Source organism: Diabrotica virgifera, chromosome 7 (assembly GCF_917563875.1).
Source record: "Diabrotica virgifera virgifera chromosome 7, PGI_DIABVI_V3a".
Lineage (NCBI taxonomy): Eukaryota > Metazoa > Arthropoda > Insecta > Coleoptera > Chrysomelidae > Diabrotica > Diabrotica virgifera.
Genome location: NC_065449.1, coordinates 126,653,632 through 126,673,810, shown reverse-complemented (window position 1 = coordinate 126,673,810; position 20,179 = coordinate 126,653,632). Strand labels below are relative to the sequence as shown.

General features: G+C 35.1%; 1 protein-coding gene across 1 annotated transcript; it reads right to left on the bottom strand.

The window, feature by feature from the left end:
• Positions 1 to 8,353: 8,353 nt before the first annotated feature.
• LOC126888594 (uncharacterized) lies at positions 8,354 to 12,991 on the bottom strand. Its single transcript, XM_050656948.1, has 5 exons — positions 12,613 to 12,991; positions 11,799 to 11,972; positions 11,343 to 11,701; positions 9,409 to 11,289; positions 8,354 to 9,355 (listed from the first exon to the last, which is right to left on the bottom strand). Exons 1-5 carry the CDS (start codon positions 12,989 to 12,991, stop codon positions 8,354 to 8,356), a joined length of 3,795 nt encoding a protein of 1,264 aa, XP_050512905.1.
• Positions 12,992 to 20,179: the final 7,188 nt, after the last annotated feature.

Genomic DNA, 20,179 nt, shown 5'->3' with positions numbered 1-20,179 from the left:
AACTGGTTGTGCAGTTTCATTTAGCATGATTTTGTATGGCTCATCCAAGCAGCCTATACCTGGAAAAACTTCTTTAAATATTTTTTTCACATCAGAGTAATCATTTTTAAATGTAACTTCTCTAGAATTCAAATTATTTTCAATTTTTTCTATAGTATTGATTCTTTTTAAAATATTTAAAGCTTTACATGTAGGAAGACCTAATACCGTTGGTGAATTAATTTCTACCACATAAAACATTATGTTGTACATGTTATCTTTATACTTGCATTCTAAACTACATTTTCCAATGACCCTAAGTGTTTCATCCGAAAATGTCGTTAACCTGCAGTTTGTTTTCTGTAGTTCAACATTAACTTCTAGAGAATTTAACTTATTTATTGATATTACGTTTGCCATTGCCCCTGTATCTAATCTACAGCTTAATTTACGCTTGTTAACTTCAAAATTTATCATGAAATCATCATCAAAACTGCTATTTTTAGTATTTACCAAGCCTATAAACAAATCATCTGATTCTGAATCATCTACATCTACATACTTAATTTGTTTTTGAAAACATTTTTTTGCATAATGCCCTATTTTATTACATAAATTACACTTAGCTTTATATGCTTTGCATGGTTGGCCTCTGTGCTCCATTCCGCACCTACTGCACCCTGAACTGCTTCCAGATTTACCATTGAACTGGCCGTCTTGGGACTTTGAATGAGTTGGATTCACTCTTCTGTCTTCCCACTGTTCTCTATTTACATATTTCTTATTGAAGTTTCTTTTCTTTATGTAGTGCACCTCCTCTGACTTCATTTTTTCAGACTGGATTTTCGAACTTTCTATACTTTTACACAGATTGATTGCTTTTTCCAAGCTCATCTCATCTTCTTCAATAGTCTCTGTCTCATCGTTTCATCTGCTACCCCACAAGTTATGCAAGTCTTAATCAGACTGTCCTCCAAATTCTCTAGCTCACAATTTTTTACCTTGTTTATAATATCTGTTATAAATTTGTCTACTGACTCACCTTCTTCTTGTTTTCTGGTGAACAATGTTGTTCTTGTTAATACCTTGCATTTGACACGTTGCTTTTTGGCTTGAAATGTGCTTCAAATTTTTTTATTAACAGTTCTAACTTGTCTTTTTCTTCTGTTGAGAACTTAAACGTGTTATATATTTTGAACCCTTCGTCCCCTATTAACTGTAATAGCTGTGCACACTGGGTTATTTCAGGTTTCTTTGTTAATTCTGTAGCTTGTAAATAGTTTTTGAATCTTTGTATGAAGAATTTCCAATTTTCATACAAGTTACCTGACATTTGCATCGAGTTTATAGCTGCCTTGAATTCCATTGCACTTATATCTTTTCTTAACGTATTCGATCTTGTTCGGCACCATGTAATGTTATAATGTAACACGTGGTAGGGTTCCTAGGTTAACTTTGGAGGATAGGTTATAATGAAACAACTTGTATCTATCGTGTCTAGATTCAGAATGGTTTTATTTCCGTTTCACTGTCCTTGTCACTGTCACGTCACTCTTACAATATTACCAACTTGAGTGCGTTCCGAATACTACCTATTTACATACATCACAATAATTATATAAAATCATGAAGTAGACACACAATAATCAGAAAACAATATTGTTTTAAAAAGAAAACATTCAAAAATATCAAAAATAATTGAAAATGGTTATTCATTTTTTATTTACATTTACTCTGTCTGGAGTATGAAGGGAACCAGTCTCGTTGGAACTTTACCGCACTGAGCAGATGGGACGTGAATTGTAAATTGTAGAATTCCCTCATCTTCCTTAGTCTCAGCATCCGTATGGCTTGCAAATTGTAGAAGCCTCGGAGGTGTAACCAGAGAAGGTTCCCATTGTTTTCATTCTGGTGGGATATGCTATATGCCATTAGAGTGAAAACTTAGTCTTTTGCTAGCAGTTGCCGCTAGGGCATCTATGCCATTTCGTTCGTTGCAATTCGGGACTGCACGCTGGGGTTTGTTTTTGTTGAATCGGGGAGAGCAGCATATGTGCCTCCTGATGAGAGACTAATAAAATTCGAAACCGGTAGAGGTGCTTGCGGCACTCTCTGATTGGACTGGAATATGGTTCAGCTGTATTTTCGTTTTGCAGCGAAATTGAAAATGGTTATTCATTTTTCAAAAATATCGATTGGTGAAGAAGTAAAAACAAAATAATGCTAAGTTTACTGAAGAGTTTGAACAAGAGGTTATCAGTTTTAAATAAATATATCTATTATATTACCTACATAGTTGAAAACTTTTGATATGTAAGTAAACCAGACCCCCAATACATCAATCAATGACAAGACAAAGAAAAGTTAAATAAACACATGATAGGATGATAGCTAATGAAACAGAAAAAGTGGACTGTTATTCAATTATGTAAAAATTTGTTAATGTTGGGAAAACTTTGAAAGCCTTACAATACTGCAGTAGTAAAAATGAAAGATTACTCATGAAGGAACATATAAAACACGCTGTATTTTTCTGTCACCCTGTCACAAAAAAAATGGCCAAAGCAAGTACATGTAATACTTATAAGCAGTCCTTACAGTATAGGGCTTTTCATTCACAGTCATTTGTTTCGAGCTTCTGTCATGTTCGAGCTTGTGTCACATAATATTAATATATCTACCTCAGACTTTATTGATATTGCCAATGGTCGCGTTCACCAGAACAATCCGAGTGCAATCCGATTAATTTGCGCTGAAACGCTGACAGTTTTTTTTACTAGTGAACGACTGACGTTTGACATTCGATTGAGAGTGTTCTGTGTTCCATTTGTTTATGTTTTTACTTTGTTTATATAATTTATAACCTAGACAGTTTTGTTTTTAAATAAAACTGAAACTGTGTCTAAACTAAAATGGATAATATTCTTGAAGAATTTTTGTTTGGGGACGAAATTAGCAAATGCCGTTATACATTTAGCAGATGTACCTACCTCAAATTATTCCAGAAGGATGAGATGAAATTAAATATATATAAACCATAATTCAATATCCAATTTAAAGAACATTTTCGTATGTCCAGAACTACTTTCCAGGTAAAATTGTATAACAAATTAATAACATCATGTATATTATATTGTTATATTTCCAGGAACTATTTAATTGTATTGGTCATATCCACCAATTTGAAAACAGAATAATTCTATTGGAAAAAAATTAATGTTTATAATTTGGATGCTAAGTAAACCAGAGAATTTGTTGCTGGGGATACGTTTGGTTTGCCAAAGAGGACATAAGATTGCCTGGACATAAGATTTTCACCCAAATAATATAGAATTACAAAAAATTGGAAATATCTAATCTTGAATATCAATGTGTATATTGAGTTTAATTTTATTGTAAATATTGTATTAACACATTTGAGGACACATCTTCATATGCAGACAGTAATTTCCGTTTGTAAGTACATGCATATATAGTCGTATCTGCAAATGGGTTAATTGTAAATCGTAATCAATCAAAAATTTTTGTGAATCAATAAAAAACTGGTTTGTTTGAAAATAAGTGTAGTACAAATGTGTTCATAATATTTATTTTCATGCTTAGATAAAAACTAAATGTATTGTAACACAACCTTTCATATATCTTCCTCCTCCATTGTTAAGCAGAATTTGTTAACAAGAATTGTCCCTCCATAATTTTTTTAATAAGAGGGATTTCTTCCTTAGCGTTTCTAGTATTTGGTTGTGGCTCTAAAATTGCATTTGTTTCACTGAGAGCATCTAAAAGGTCTCTCAATCCTTATTTCGTTTGACATAGCCATACTCGTAGAAATAATTCTATCTGTATTGATGGTATTATCAGAGAACAACGAACACATGGTGGTCTTCAGAGTGCTCCCAACCAACAGTACCTTATGCTGCTCCGTTTTCTTTTACTGTTTTAACCCTTATCCGGGCAAGTGGGGCTCAATAGGCCCGAAACGCCATGTCTTTTATATGGAAGTAAAATGTCTTGCCTGGATAAGTATTAAAGTGAGCTTTCTCGTTTCAGAATTTTTTATCGAATACAGCTTCAAGATAACGTAACCATGCAAAATAATTATTTTTTCCCTTTATAGGATGCCAGCAACAACTTTGTAATGTAAGATTGCTTGGAAATGTGCTTCTGTATGAGCATCATAAAGGGATGTCTACTGCATTCCCAGTTTATCTCAAGAGTTAGTTGGTTGTGATCAAAGAATCTTATTAAAAAATAGATTATATCTCCCTCTAGTTCTTTTTTCATAGTACTTATATTAAATTTGGAGTATGCTAATTCCATGAAATGGCAACAAATAATATGATTGTAAATAGTTTTGAAAAAGCTGTTTAAACTGTATAATTAAATTTTTTTTAAAACGTCTATTAAAAATTTCCTACCTAGGCCTGGATCCCGCATACCAAAAAAAAGTTGATTAATAGCAAGCTGAAAATTTGTTAATAGCTTAACAGTGTCTAGTTGGACACACTTTGATGTATAAAAACACTGGAACAGGGGAAGCCTTAATTGTGGAACGTGCCATCCTGACAAGTTTATGATTGTGAAAACTAGCAGGTTGTTTTTAAGTTTATTCAATAGCAAACTTTGTATATAATATATGAAAAAATTTTTGTCCGAAAAATATGTTGGGCAGTTGGCTGAAAGACTTCGGTCAATGGCCTTTTGGTACATTGTAGCAATAAAGTATGGCTCTCTCTATGTTGGGCATTTTAATAATTCCGACACGTAGAACATGTCAGAGGATAGGAATTATATTGGTGGTAAATAGCAGTCTGATTTTGCATGCTAATGAAAGAGTAGCAAATCAATTGAAAGTTCTGTCTGACACAATACATGCGACGTTTTTGTAGTCTGACGTTCGAAACCTGTAACCTGTTCAACAATTAAAACTTCCCGTTCCAGTGTTTGTTTTAAATTAAAACATCAAAGTTTGTCCGACTAGACACCATTAAGCTAATAACAAATTTTCAGCATGCTTTCTAACAACATGCTAATAACATGCTAACAACTTTCTTTTGGTATGCAGGATCCAGGCCTATTAACTATTTAACTCAAGCAGATTCCATTTTACCAGCGAATATAAATCTCATTCAAAATTCGGCATATTTAGATACTCCTCATTAACTTAAATGAAATCTTACCAGAATAATAAACGTTTAGGTACTACCAGAACAAGAAAATTTTGATAATAATTAAAGATTCGGTCAGCTGTAGAAAGGTTTGAACTAATAAAATGCAAATTTAGAGGATTAAAATTTGATACAGAAAATATTCGATTAACGAACATTGTGTTTTACACAATTTTATAATATAGAAGGCAATAATGTTCTGGATAAATGCAATATTGAGTAGGTATGCTAAATAAAGAAATTAATAATATAACGGTGGGTGAAGAAGAATAAAAAATTGGAAATATTATTGAAAATAACTAATATTCAATATTATTGTATAGGTACCTACCTACCTATATTAAATTTAATTTTATTGTAGGTAAATATTAATTACAAATAGTTGGTATGCAATCAATACCAATTTTTATAAAATTTGTGAATCAATCAAAAACTGGATTGTTGGAAAATAAATGAGGTAGGTACCTACTATACAGATATTTTAGTATTATTAATATATAGTATAATCCTATATATAGTTATTATCTAAATTAAGTTAGAAATATTTGTGTTTTTTATTTATATAGTTACTAGAAATATTAACACATGTGTTTATTTATATAGTTACTAGAAATATTAACACATATTTCTAGTAACTATATAAATAAAAAAACACAAATATTTCTAACTTAATTTAGATAATAACTATATATAGGATACATATTAATAATACTAAAATAAGAACTACAAATATTTACAATACATTACATACAATAATTATTGTATTTATATTCAATTTTAATTAAATTGTCCATTTTACTTTGAACTTAATTTTAAAGTTGGCGGGATTCAGCTATCATAGCACAATAACAAATTTAAGGCTGAATAAAATGGCGAGCGCTTCCAATCCGATTAATTCAGCGCACCGTTCACTAGTAAAAGAGCTTCCAATCCGATTGCAATCCGATTCCAAGCTCTCTGTTTATGAACGCAACCATTGATACAAACCAAAGACGTATGACGTAGATATATTAATATTATGTGACACATGACAGAAGCTCGAAACAAATGACAATCGATGAAAAGCCCTATTGGTACTAGTTCATTATTTTCTGGAACATAGAAAAGATGTGTTTATCATCGATCGCTCATGGGTAATCTTTCATTTTTCCTACTATATTATATAAATATAATTCAATCCAATTATTGGTACCTATATTGAATAGTAGGCTAGGACTAAACCAATTAGTTATATCAAAAGAGAAAAGACAATAATTTTTTAATATTGTACAGAGTGTAACAAAAATACAGGTCATAAATTTAATATGAACCTAACTTATCTTACTATAAATGTGCACATAAAAAAAGTTACAGCCATTTGAAGTTACAAAATGAAAATCAATTTTTTCCAATATATCGAAAACTATTAGAGATTTTTTATTGAAAATGGATATGTGGCATTCTTATGGCAGTAGTATCTTAAGGGCACCCAAAGTCCCATTTAATGACAATGTTAACATTACGTCACATATATCTGTAACCAAAGCACTTAGAGACCTAATTCTTTTTTTATTTTGAAACTACATTTTAGTGCGGCGTAAATTTTTGTAAAGTTGGAGTGAAAGAAACTTTTATTTTAAAATTTTTTAAAATACTACAAAAAAATCCAAAAAAGTTTATATTTTATTTTTTATTTTACTTGTTTTTGTACATTTTGCAATAAAACTTCACGCAGCACTTGATATTGTCCATCTACAACTACTGTAAAAATTTGGACCTTCTATCATCTAAGGATCCAGAGATATTTGACATCAAAACTGAAAAACCTAGTAATTTGGGAAATCGCAAAAACATAAAACACTCTAATAGGCTATAAAGCTACCGGTACACAGTAAGCTGAGTGCAGACGTTCAGAAAACAAATAATTTTGACATATTTGTATATGGTTAAGTACGATTATGGAGACTTGGTAATAATATGAAAATTTATTTATGATTTACATTTTTAGGTATATTTTGAACCATATTAAAAACGAAGCCGTATCTCGATAAAAGGTGCCTTATTGAAAAAATACAAAGAGGCAAACAAGTTTTAAAAACACTGTGTTCAACTAATGGTACCACAGTAATAGTTTAATTGGAACATACACAAACATTTGGGGGGTTTGAAGGAACCAAACCCCCATAAAGTTTTTATGTAAACATATTAAAAAAAGAAGCCGCAACTCGATAAAAACTGCTTTATCGAAAAAAAAAAAGGTTTAAAAATATTGAATTTAACTAATATGGTACCACAATAATTTAATTGGAACGTACACAAAAGTTTGGGGGAGTTTAAGGGAACAAAACCCCCATAAAATTTTTATGGGGTGCACAAATTTCACTATAATTTGAGATTTTAAGATTTTCCTGCCATAAGAATGTCACATGTCCATTTTCAATAAAAAATCTAATAGTTTTCGAAATATTCGAAAAAATCGATTTTCGTTTTGTAACTTCAAAGGGCCGTAACTGTTTTTATGTGCATATTTGTACTATTTTTGTTACATGTAAGCTAAGTTAGTTACATTTGAACTATTTTTGGTCCCAGAATATGCGATTTAATTTATGACCTGTATTTTCGTTACACTCTGTAAAATTTATATGGCAAAATTGAAGAATCCAATAACGGGAATAAAATCTAATAAAATAAAATAATCTAATATAATAAAATAAATAAAATCTAACGAACTTACCTAAGTGAAGTTTGATCTTGATTATAGGAAGGTCTCGTCGAAGTAAATAAATGTAGTACCTATGCGTAGCCCGGATTCACCACTAAATTCAAAGCAATTCAATTCCCCACTCTCCCGCGTCTATACTCACCTCCTTCGTCCTAGCATTCATTAGTCATTTTAAAAGCTCCTGTCTCTTGTTGCAAATCCAAAGGGGGATAGCTAAATTTGGGTAGGGATGGGTTTTATTTACTTCGACGAGACCTTCCTATAATCAAGATCAAACTTCACTTAGGTAAGTTCGTTTAATCTTGTGATTATAGACGGTCTCGTCTCGTAAATAAATGTCGTAGATCTTTAAAGAAATTTTGCAACAACGTCACTCAAACATTTATTATCCTGGTAGCAAAGGAAACAACATTGGAAACAACATGTATAGTAAACAAAAAAAAGGCGACTAAACGTAAATACCCTACAAATAAGAAGAAAATATGAAAATAATTATCCCTGACCATTAATCCGATGAAAGGACAGCTCTAGCAAATGAGCTCTCAGGCGCTAACGGTCTATTATAAAACGTAGCGAACGTTCTTGAGCGTTCCGACCAACCAGCAGCTAGTCTTATGGTATCGAAACTAATTCCCTTTCTAGCCGCTGCTGAGGTAGCCGCATGCCGGGTACTATGAGCAGAAAAGGTGTTAGTATCTATTCCACTAGATCTTAAGATATTTTTTAACCAACGCCCTATGGTCTGTCTTGTGGCCCTATGGTGAGGTTTCTTAAAAGTTATGAATAAGTACTGGCAAGAACCTCTTAATTCTCGGGTTCTTTCCAAGTAAGCAACTAGCGTTCTAGCTACACAAATATTTGTATCATTGTCAAAAAATGGAATAATTAAAAAAGGCTGGGACTTATTATAACCGGAAGTCTTTAAGCGACTAGGGACCTTAATACAAATTTGTTTGTCCAAAACCTGAATATTCAAAATCTCAATATTATGTAAAGTCTGAATGCGCTGTCCCGTAGCCAACGCCAATAATATGCAACATTTTAGCGAAAGTAACTCCAATGATATTGAGCTGGTCTCTAAGCTACGGACAAAATCCAAAACCTGCGCAGGATCCCAAGAGAACTCATACTTGGGACGCGTAGGTCTAAGACCAAAAACACCCTTACAAAATCGTTTTAAGCGAAAATCCTGGGCCAATTCTGGGCCAGAAATTTGTGCGATAGCCGATCTATAGGTGTTTAAAAGGCTATAAGAGGCCCCCTTATTAAAAAGCTCGGCTAAAAATATTAAGACGTTCGCGACCTCCACAGTATAAGGATCCAGTTTCTTTGCCTGACAGAACTCCCACCAAGCCTTTAAACCAGACGCATACTGATTAATGGTTGCAGTTGTAACGGAGGCGACACATATATCCAAAGACTGAGCTGGTACTTTTTTCAACCTGAGCGCTTCCAGGACAACCTCCCGACCACCAGGAAAAGGTCTTTGGATAGCGGGTGAGGAGTTCTGTTAAAAGAAATTAAGTCGTTAGATGGCTCGAAAATTAGAGGTGTTCCAACCAATAGAGATAAAAACAGGGGATACCATGGCTGAGAGGGCCAGAAAGGTGCCACAACAATACCCTCCGCTTGATCACAAACAATTTTTTGCAAAACTTTAAGTACTAAAGAAAAGGGCGGAAAAGCATAAAATTCCAGGCCTTGCGAACATATGGTGAAGGCATCAACGGAGCATGCCTCTGGATCCCTCAACCAAGATACAAATCTTTTGCATTTTTTATTCAATCGACTAGCAAAAAGGTCAATGGTTGGAACACCAAAAGTTTCTACAATTTTATGAAAAGCATAATTAGACAAGCTCCACTCCGTTTCTATTTTAAGTTGTCGAGAGGCTATATCCGCTTCCACATTATCCACTGATGGAATGTACGCAGCACGAATATAAATGTTTTTCTGCTCGCACCACTGCCAAATTTCTCTGGCAAGAGCATTAAGGTTAGGATGTTGAATACTACCCATCCGATTAACATAGGCCATTGCCGTAGTGTTATCAACTCTGCACAATATATGGCAATCTTTTAAATGTCCCGCGTAACATTTTAAACCAAAAAATAATGCCAGCAATTCCAAGTAATTAATGTGGAAGTGAGCCTCAGCCTCCGACCAAAACCCATAGCTGCACCTGGAGTCTTTTTGATATATACCCCATCCTGTCAAGGACGCATCCGAAAAAATTTCAAGACAAAACGAATCAACTCGAATGGAGTTTGTCGCCAGAGGTAAGTGGTCAGTCCACCATCTTAAGTCAATAAAAATAGATTCGGGCAAGGTCATAATGGCGTTATAATTACCTCCTGATTTTCTAAGAGCTAAAAATTTTGCACGTTCTAAGATTTTAGTGTAAAGAAAACCATATTTAATGCCCGGACAAACAGCAACGAGTTTGCCGATCAACTGAGATAATTCCCGTATTTTACAAGATTTTTTCTTAGTAATCTTCAAAACACAGTCCATTAAATATTTGCGTTTCCTATCTGTAGGGCCCAACAACATAGAGAGAGAATTATATGTAAATCCCAAGTATGTGCAGCGCTGAGATGGTATTAAACAACATTTTTTATAATTAATCACAAATCCCAGAAATTCTAATAGCCCAACGGTTGTCTGAACATTTTCTAAACACTCATCAAATGAGTTACCCAGCAGCCAGATATCGTCTAAATAAATCACCGAAGTATAGCCTCTCTCTCGCAAAAATGATACAACAGGCCTCATTATTTTTGTAAATACAAAAGGAGCGGAGCTTAAACCGAAAGGCAAGGAATTATATTGGTATAAAGAGCCCTCAAAAAAGAACCTTAAATATTTCCTATGACCTTCTCTTATCGGGACAAGCAGGTATGCATCCTTAAGGTCCACTGTGGCCATGTAGCAATTGGGTATAATTAAACTAGAGACAGTTTTCCTGTCCTCAATTTTGAAGTGTTTAGTTTTCACAAACCTATTAAAATTTTTTAAGTTTAAAACAAGCCTATATGACCCATCAGTCTTTGGCACTAGAAAAATGTTTGACACAAATTGATTCTCACATGGAGATGCAGAACTAATTGCACCAGATAACAAAAGGTCATTTACAGAGTGTTTTATTACAAGCCTCTCCAAGGGAGACCATTTATGTTCAGCGCATACATAGGTTTGATTAGGCATACTTATAAGGGGAATGGAATAACCTTCCAGCCAAGATAAAACAACGTTATCCTTGGTAATATCTTTCCACCTATTTATAAAAAATTTTAAGCGACCTGCATATTTACTTGCCTCTAGTGACGCCTGTCCTTTCTCATCTGCCACTGATCTGGTTTTTTCCGGAACTGGGTCCTTGGTCGCGGAGCTTGTCGAGGCTGCGGCGGTCCACTCCTGTAAGCTCCCCGATTTGACAACCTGAGTGGACGCGCAGAGTTTAAAGACTGATTCTTGATAAGCGGTTTTCTAACCCCCTTCTTGGATCTTAGCTGCTGGCTGGAAATGTCAATGGTCTTCTTGGCCTTAATTGCCTCCTCCAAATTACCACCAAAAAGCCATTCATCGGGAGGGGATTCTGAAAGCGTGTCCCTTAAATCCTTGTTGATGTTTAACAACACCAGATCTCTACGAGATATAGTCTCCTGGTAATGAACGTCCGCCAGAATGCGACCTGCATCACTAAGCGCTTGAATATTCTCCTTATCTCTTTCCTCGCCTTTTTCATAAAGGCTAGATAAGACCTTGCCAATAGCTGCAATTCCGGCACCCACCTGGCTCTGTAAACTGGAAAGACGAGCATCCCTTCTCTCATTCGAGTCTGTTAATGCTCCTTTAACATGAAGGTTAAGGTTAGGAGGCAAAACATTTTTAGTTTTCTGGTGGAGCGTACTTAGCTATAACCTCCTTCCTTTTGTCCAAGTCCAAACCCTTCCTTAATATAACATTCCAGCGGCTGGCAATATCATTATGTAATGATGGCGCAAAAAGAATCGGAGTTTCACACTCATCGCCCAAAAGAGCCTGCAGCTGTTTGTTTGGGGGCTCTTGGAGATCCATACCACCAACTGGATGCAAATCGTTTTCTGAGATCATATGTACATCTGCAAAAGGAAGCAGTCGATAGCCATTTTCATATTTAAACCACAAGAGAATGCCCGAATATATAATGCTCTCGATATAATTTAAAATAATACAGCTTAGCAGCCTTACTCAATTTGTTCACTAAGGTAATAATATTGCAAATAAAATAAAAAGCAACCCTTGCCAGACTGCCATAAAACACAGTGTTTATACTACCCTAGCGCTAAAGGTCAAGAAAGCATAAATATGCAAAGCTCAGGTGATACGAAGCCACTGCCCAAAATTACCACCCCCTTCTAGGGCAAAATATTTTGCATATAATCTCTGTAGTGATAAGAGCTCACTGTCTGTATCACGGCCCCCTCACTAGGGCGGAATATTGCAAAAATGAACCCTGTAGTGATACGAACCCACTGACTGTATCACGGCCCCATCACTAGGGCAAAAACAAAGCAAAATAAACTCTGTAGTGATAAGAACTCACTGTCTTTATCACGGCCCCATCACTAGGGCATAATATTATAATATATCTTGTATACTGGTACGAATCACCCTGCATATTACTGCTTTACATCTAACTCCTACCTACCTTCCTAATTATTAGCGCGAGAGCATTATACAATATGTCAATAACTAAAACCGTTATAAAGTTCAACTTACCGTCAACGACCTCCACCAGATGTTTATTTACATTCGGTTGCGCCAAGTCCCCTCTCACCCTTGACGGCGATCTACTAGAGTTAGAGGACGATGATGTCGGCAGCACCCGGCGACGATGACGTGAGCCCTTCCGTCTCACTCTTTCACGATCATCTCGGTGGTAGGTTCTGGCGCCAGAACCACCACTGCTATCAGACGAATTCAAACGGCGAGAAAACGAGCGATTTCGCCATGTTTTCGATCTATGTCTGGAACGACTACGATGCGGCGAACGCCTTTCGTTTTCAATTTGTTTTAATCTTATATCAAATGATTTTACCGACCTTAGAATCTCCGATAATACATCCTGGTCGGTGGAAGAGTGTCTTCGTAACGACATAATGGGGAAAATAACACGATAAACACACAAAAAAACCGAAATGCCGATAAACGGGAGTACTAAAGTCGATGTGAACACGCCGGCACTAAGCAATAGACTGATGAATGCTAGGACGAAGGAGGTGAGTATAGACGCGGGAGAGTGGGGAATTGAATTGCTTTGAATTTAGTGGTGAATCCGGGCTACGCATAGGTACTACGACATTTATTTACGAGACGAGACCGTCTATAATATTTGTTATTACCTACCTTTCTCATATACCTATGTCTAAATTTATTCTAAATAAAAAAATTAATTACAGATATTGCAATCATGTAGATGGAATCCCGCATTCTTTAAGAAAAAAAAAAAACAATTTCCAGAAGGAAACTACCAATAATAAAATAAAGTAGATAATGCAAGAAAGAACAAAGCCATTATTTAACATAGCTCAACAACTTCACATAGAAAAAGATGAGGAAAGGGCACACCAGAAGTATGCCAGATAAAAGGGTAGAAGGGAGACACAGATGGGCGGCTGAAATGCAAAGTGGTCTAAGTCATACAAACCTGTTTCTGAGTAATTGATGTTTTTGATTTTTTGCAATAATTTTGTAATGACTGACTAGTTAAACAATTATTTTTTAGTTACTTTTGTACAATAATCTTTTATTTTTTAAAGCATATAACGTTTTTTTAGCGTGTTTTTTCTTAACGCTATAGCCAAAAAACTGACTTAGACCACTTTACCTTAAGTAAGTTTTAATATCAATTTTAATTAATTAGATGGGTAAAAGTGGTCTAAGTCAGGACTTAAACCACTTTACCGTAAAACGTGACTTAGATCACTTTGGCTTACATTAGTTGATACTTTTAGCTATCTGGGAAAATGAAAAATAAAAAAACTGGTAATAATAAAAAGTAGCTTACTTTATTACAGTTCAACTTGTATAAAAAGACATGATAGGCCTACATCAGATAAATGTTTTTTTTAATCAATGTTTTCGTCTTGCTCTGGTTCAGCCACCTCTTCCAGAAGTCCAATGTCCTCAACATCATCACCTGTGATCAAGTTACGGTAGAACTCATGATGAACGGGTGGAATATAGTCCAAAAGGTCTAACATATCCCTTTTCTTCTCTTTAGTCACAGGACGGGGAGCATTGTACAAGTGACTTTGTTCAATCAACCCAACAGGTATTTGGTCATTGTTTCGATTTTTCTTTGTCTTTTGTTTCGACCAAGCGAGAGACACTGATTCAAACTGTACATCTTTCTGTAGAGTTTCCTTGTAGAAAAGGACAAAAGGATCTTCTCTGATAAATCTGATCCACTGGGTTTTCAGCCAGTTGAAGTTTCCTTTATCAACGTTCACTGACTGTTTAGTTACAGCATCAACTAACTCCGTGGTGGAATAGAAGTCCTCTCTGTCCATTTTTGTTAAGAGAAACGGATTCTTACTTCGGCATTTCAGGATGGCCTCATTCCACTCATTTGGGGAATAAATTACCTGTAGCTTTTTCTGCGCATAGGACTCGATTAAAGCAAAGTCCGTGTCATTTGGTAAAAATGAATGGCCACTTACCATGTATTTCACATCAATTACATCTGTGTCAACTTTTGCATAGCAAGAGCAAAGTTCCAATTTCTGTTTTGTCCAGTACATGTATCGCTGTACATAACAATATGTTTGCAATCTTTAGCCCTTGATAGCAAGTGCTTGGTTACGCAGGAACTAATCTCTTGGGAACCACGAGAAGCTTGGGTTTCGTCCCATGTGTACATAAACCCTAACCCATTTTTGAGTTCGTGACACCCTAAATTGTACAAATACATGTTTCGCTTATAATAAGCTATACCAGTAGTAAGTCTAGGAAATGGTAAAGCCTTTTCCAGGTCAAATGTGAACGCATAATAGTTTGGATCATCTTTTGATTGCTTTGCGTCCTCGTCCTTTGCTGACCTAGCAGCTTCTGCTTTTCTTAAATGCAGTTCATGCATTGCTTTCAAATGTTGTTTTTCCTGCTCATTTTGTAATACGTTCAATTTAGTTTTAAACACATCGCATTTTCCGCAAGTATCTTTTAGAGGGGAATGAAAATGTAAGTTGAACTCAGAGTTAAATGTGCGACGATACACCGCCTCACTGACAGGATCGCCTTTCCCATTACAGTATTCTAAATACGACTTGTACATAGCAGTGATGGTCAAGTGTGATGGTAAATACTTTCTGTTAGGGTTTTGAGTCCTAGTGTAATGCGATTGGTACGCAGTAAAAGAGAATATATGTTCCCTAACAACATTCATACGATCAACAGCAATTTTGTTGGCTGGAACATGACAGCCACGTTCGTCCAATCCAGGTGCTTTTCCATCTTTTAGCTTCTTCAAGGATCGCGTCAATCGACCGTGGCTGATCTGAAAGGTGTCAACTAAATACTGTACAAACATTGATGTTGTTGCCATCCACATTATGAATGTAAAAATGGTTGGACGAGCTCTTGTTTGGGCGGGAACCATCCCTTGACCGACGACATTTTGGGATTTCTTGCTTAACCAAGCCACACAAATAGGCATTTTGCAATTTGAAAGATCCCAACTTCCAAAAAACTGAAAAAGCATGTTTCCTTGCTTCTTCATCAATGTTATTGTCACATTTCTTTTTGCACAAGCACGGAGTATTTCTAAATAATTTTGCTAGAACTGTTTTACCTTTCTCTGTTTTATAGGACGAACCAGAATTCCTTTGCTTCTTTCTAATTTGTCGCTTGCTTTCTCTTCTTTGACGTTTTCGTGTCCTTTTGGGTGGCTCTTCTTGAACAGCAACTGGAATCATTTCATCATGTCCTTCGCCATCACCATCACCAGCAGAATTTTCAGGGTTTCCAGAGTGCCGAGAGTCATCTGTAACAAAAAACACATATTCGTTTATACAGATTGAACTATAGCTGTACCAGCGTTGCCAGACGTCCCGCTTTTCGCGGGACGTCCCGATTTTTAACTCAAAATTAAATGTCCCGCGCGGGACAGGCTCAATCCCGCTTTTTGGGAATAATTCGACCCTGCGTGCAGCGTACTGAGAAAGCGCAGCGGTTGGCACAAACAAGTGTGGACCGGCCGCCTGTCCAGCGCATAATGAATATAAGCGCGGGCGAGAGAGAGGGTGCCTCTGTGCCTCACGCAATCGGTGCGTGCGACTGCTAACATCTTCTCTTTCTCTTCTGCTCTTTTCTTGTTCTTATTTGAATCGTAAGCGAGTAGTGTGATTACTTACGAAAGAAAAACGAATACCATTTGTTTTCGAGCTTGAAATCAGTGAGGTAGTGAGTTGCGTTAGGTGCGAAATTTAGTGTAATTGCAATAAGAAAACAAAAGTTCCAGTTTTTTTACGAAAGATGAATGAAACTTATGAAACCGATAGTGATGTTTCGGATTGCTCGAAACCGGAAGACATTACACCCAAGAAGAAAATCAAACTAGAAAAACATCGCCTCACCAAATACAGTTCAAATTGGCAGAATGATCACAATTGGTTGCGTTCTGTGGCGTCGGGTGAGTATAAAGCTTACTGTACACTGTGTAAAAAAGAGTTTACTATTTCACATGGCGGATTAAACGACGTAGTGAAGCATTCCAAAACAAATAGTCACTTGAAGATCACTAGTTCTCGTGCTGCAAGAAACTTAACTAGCTATTTCCAGGCACCGGGTACTTCAACATCTGATCGTGATCGCGATGATATATACAAAACGTCAGCTGCAGAAATTACTTCTGTATATCACACCGTTAAACATTCGTTAAGCTACAATAGTCTGGATTGTTTTCAAAAGTTATTACCTCTCATGTACGCCGATTCTAAGATAGCTAAGAATGTTAAATGTGGTAGGACAAAGAGCGAAGCAATAGTTTGTGAAGTATTGGCAAAAGAATCTTTGAAGGACGTAGTTCAAAATTTAAAAGAAGATTTATTTTTTTCGATTTCTACGGATGCCAGCAATAAAGGAAACCGGAAAATGTTTCCAATATGTGTGCAATATTTCAGTTTTGACAAAGGAATACAAAACAAATTAATAGATTTTGTGGAGAGTAATGACGAAACTGCCGACCAAATAACAAAGGTACTTTGTGAAACACTGGATAAACATAACTTAAAATTATCGCAAGTAACATCATATGGTGCAGACAATGCAAATGTAAACTTTGGTTCAAATCATTCTGTTTTCACTAATCTTCCTTCCAAAAACGAAAAAATATTAAAAGCTAACTGTTCAGTTCACATCTTGCATAACATGAGCAAATTTGCATGTGATAGATTAGACATCGATGTAGAAGCTATCATCTTAAAAATATATGGCCATTTCTCACATTCAGCTAAACGTCGTGCGGAATTGATGGAGATATTTGAAACTACGGAAATTCAGTGGGTCGAGTTATTACGTCACGTAAATACAAGATTTTTGTCGCTCTGTCCTGCTGTTGAGAGAATAATCAAGGTTTGGCCTGCTTTGAAAAGCTACTTTGATAAAAAAGAATCATGTGCGAAAGCCATTGAAAAAATTTTTGGTTCTGAAGCAGAGGAAACAAAAACTCTAGCCTACTTGAATTTTGTTTATAATGTGATGAGTGCTTTTGGTACATTAATAAAAGAGTCTCAGGGAAATGACATTGCCATAACCGAAATGCATGAGTCATTATGCCTCTTCCGTTAAAGACTGATTCAAAGACAGAAGGATGGGTTTTTCGGCTACCAAACGAAACTTATTTTAAATAAATTAGTTGAATCTGAAGAGATCAAAGTCATCGAAGACTTTAAACTATTTTACACAAATTGCCAAAAATATATAGAAAAACGTTATAATTTTTCAGATGAGAATATTTTTGCTAGACTTAAATTCCTAAATCTGGAAACTGAAATTAGTTTCGACATGATTGAAAATGCTATCGCTTTATTGAAATTGACAGACAATATTTCGGTAGATCACCTATATGAAGAATTTAACTTGTTGAAATCATCTTTGGACGTATTAGTGGGAAATTCCAAAGACACCACTGCCACCACCGCACAGAAATGGCAACAGCTCTTTCAACAGTTTCCAAAAAAAGATGCCAGGAATATGTTTAAACTCGTATCTTTTATATTAAGTACTCCAACGTCAAACTGCTTTCCGGAACGAGTTTTTTCGCAGATGAATTTGAAATGGTCAGATGCGAGAAATAAATGTTCCGTAAAGTTAATTAAAGCAGAATTACTCGTCCAGTTTAATCTACAGCTATCCTGTGAAGAGTTCTTTAAATTTACTAAAGAGAAAAGGGATATTTTGAAAGAAGTTAAATCCTCACAAAAATATGAATAAGTAATTCTTATAAATAATTAAAATATTCTCTTATTGTTCTTATTTTGTTATTCTTATATCTTTTATAACTTTTATTCTTATAAATATATAAAATTATTCTCTTATAATTTGTAACTCTAACTTCTATGACTTTTGTTTGAAACGCCACATTTTTCTAACGAATAAAACGTTTTTGATTCTGATATCTGAGTTGTTTTTTATTTTTTTATTCAGAAGACGAATAAGACTCAATATTTTAATGATAAGGTAAATGTGATTTAAAATACCATATTTTTATTAAAATTTATTTTCTATTGATATTTTCACTAGGTGACTATCTTAATGTCTCGTAAACGTAATTTGAACTAAAATAAAAAGATAAATATTCAAATATTTTTGATTATATACCTTTTTTCACTATGTCCCGCTTTCGACGAAACAATCCCGCTTTTTTCACTCAAAAAGTTCCTAAATCCCGACTTGGCAAAAAAAATCTGGCAACGCTGAGCTGTACGCTCTAAAAAAAAGTACCTATACTACATTCGCTCTCGCGAGATTTTTTTGACACTGTTAGTAATTTCTTTTTTGAAAAGTTCAGTTGTCAGAAGTGACTGGAAATTACTACAAAACCAACGCACCTGCTCATATCCAATATTATTAATAGTAAACAGACATAAAAATAATCAATAATTATTTATTTAAACCATTATAATGTATTGATAGCAAATGAGAAAATTATTTATTGTACAAAATAAAAATATTTTGTAGAAATAAACTTCACAAAATTTTATGAGATTAGTAGACACTCACACTATTTCTAATAATTCTTCTTTTTTTAATGAAAGATTAAGTTGATTTGAGTTGATTTTAGCAGTTAATAGTGTGGGTAGGAATTTTTGTGTTGTATGTTTCCTATTCCGAATGTGTCAAAAAAAATCTCGTGAGAGCGAATGTAGTATAGTAATGTGTAGATCTAGGCCCAGCCCGGTACAAGTTTTGAGGTTAGGTTCATAATTATTTATTTTCTTACCTGAACTAAATTCATCAGAAGGTTGGAAGTCATCTGCTCCTGAGTACTGAAGAACGCTAGGCTCACTAGGTGTATCATCGTCTTCCATCACCGTGAACTTTATAAACACAACAATAATTGGCAAAAGAAAGCAACTGTTTCAAGCCTCAGCTGGTATGACAAGTGAATGAACAAATCGATTTCAGGCAAACTGGTCTAAGTCTGACTTAGACCACTCTGCCGGCCGAATATGCAGCTGACATCAGTCAGGCACAGTAAGCTTCTGCGCTCTAGCGGATTTTTAGGCGAACTACGACTTGGGTCTCTTTGCCATAAAATGAAATCAGCTGCTGGCAATCCAAATATGACCATAACTCAAAATGACAAAAAAAGTGACTTAGACCACTTTGCCTTTCAGCCGCCCAGATAAGAAGTGGATTTAAAAATTAAACTGCAAATGACAAATAAATAAGTAATAAAAAAAATCATAGGTGTATATTAATCATTTTTCTATTTCCCCATGTCCCATAACACAAAAATATTCTATAAGGTTAGAAAACATCTCCAAAATTATCTTCATTTTGATCTCTCCCTCTCTCTCTGTGTGTATGATATGGATTATTTCTGTGCGATATAGCAATTGAATCAGTGTGTTCCACTTATATAGGGCTTTTCATTCACAGTCATTTGTTTCGAGCTTCTGTCATGTGTCACATAATATTAATTTATCTACATCATACGTTATTGGTAATAACAATGGTCGCGTTCACCAGAATAATCCGAGTGCAATCCGATTAATTTGCGCTGAAACGCTGACAGTTTTTTTACTAGTGAACGACTGACGTTTGACATTCGATTGAGAGTGTT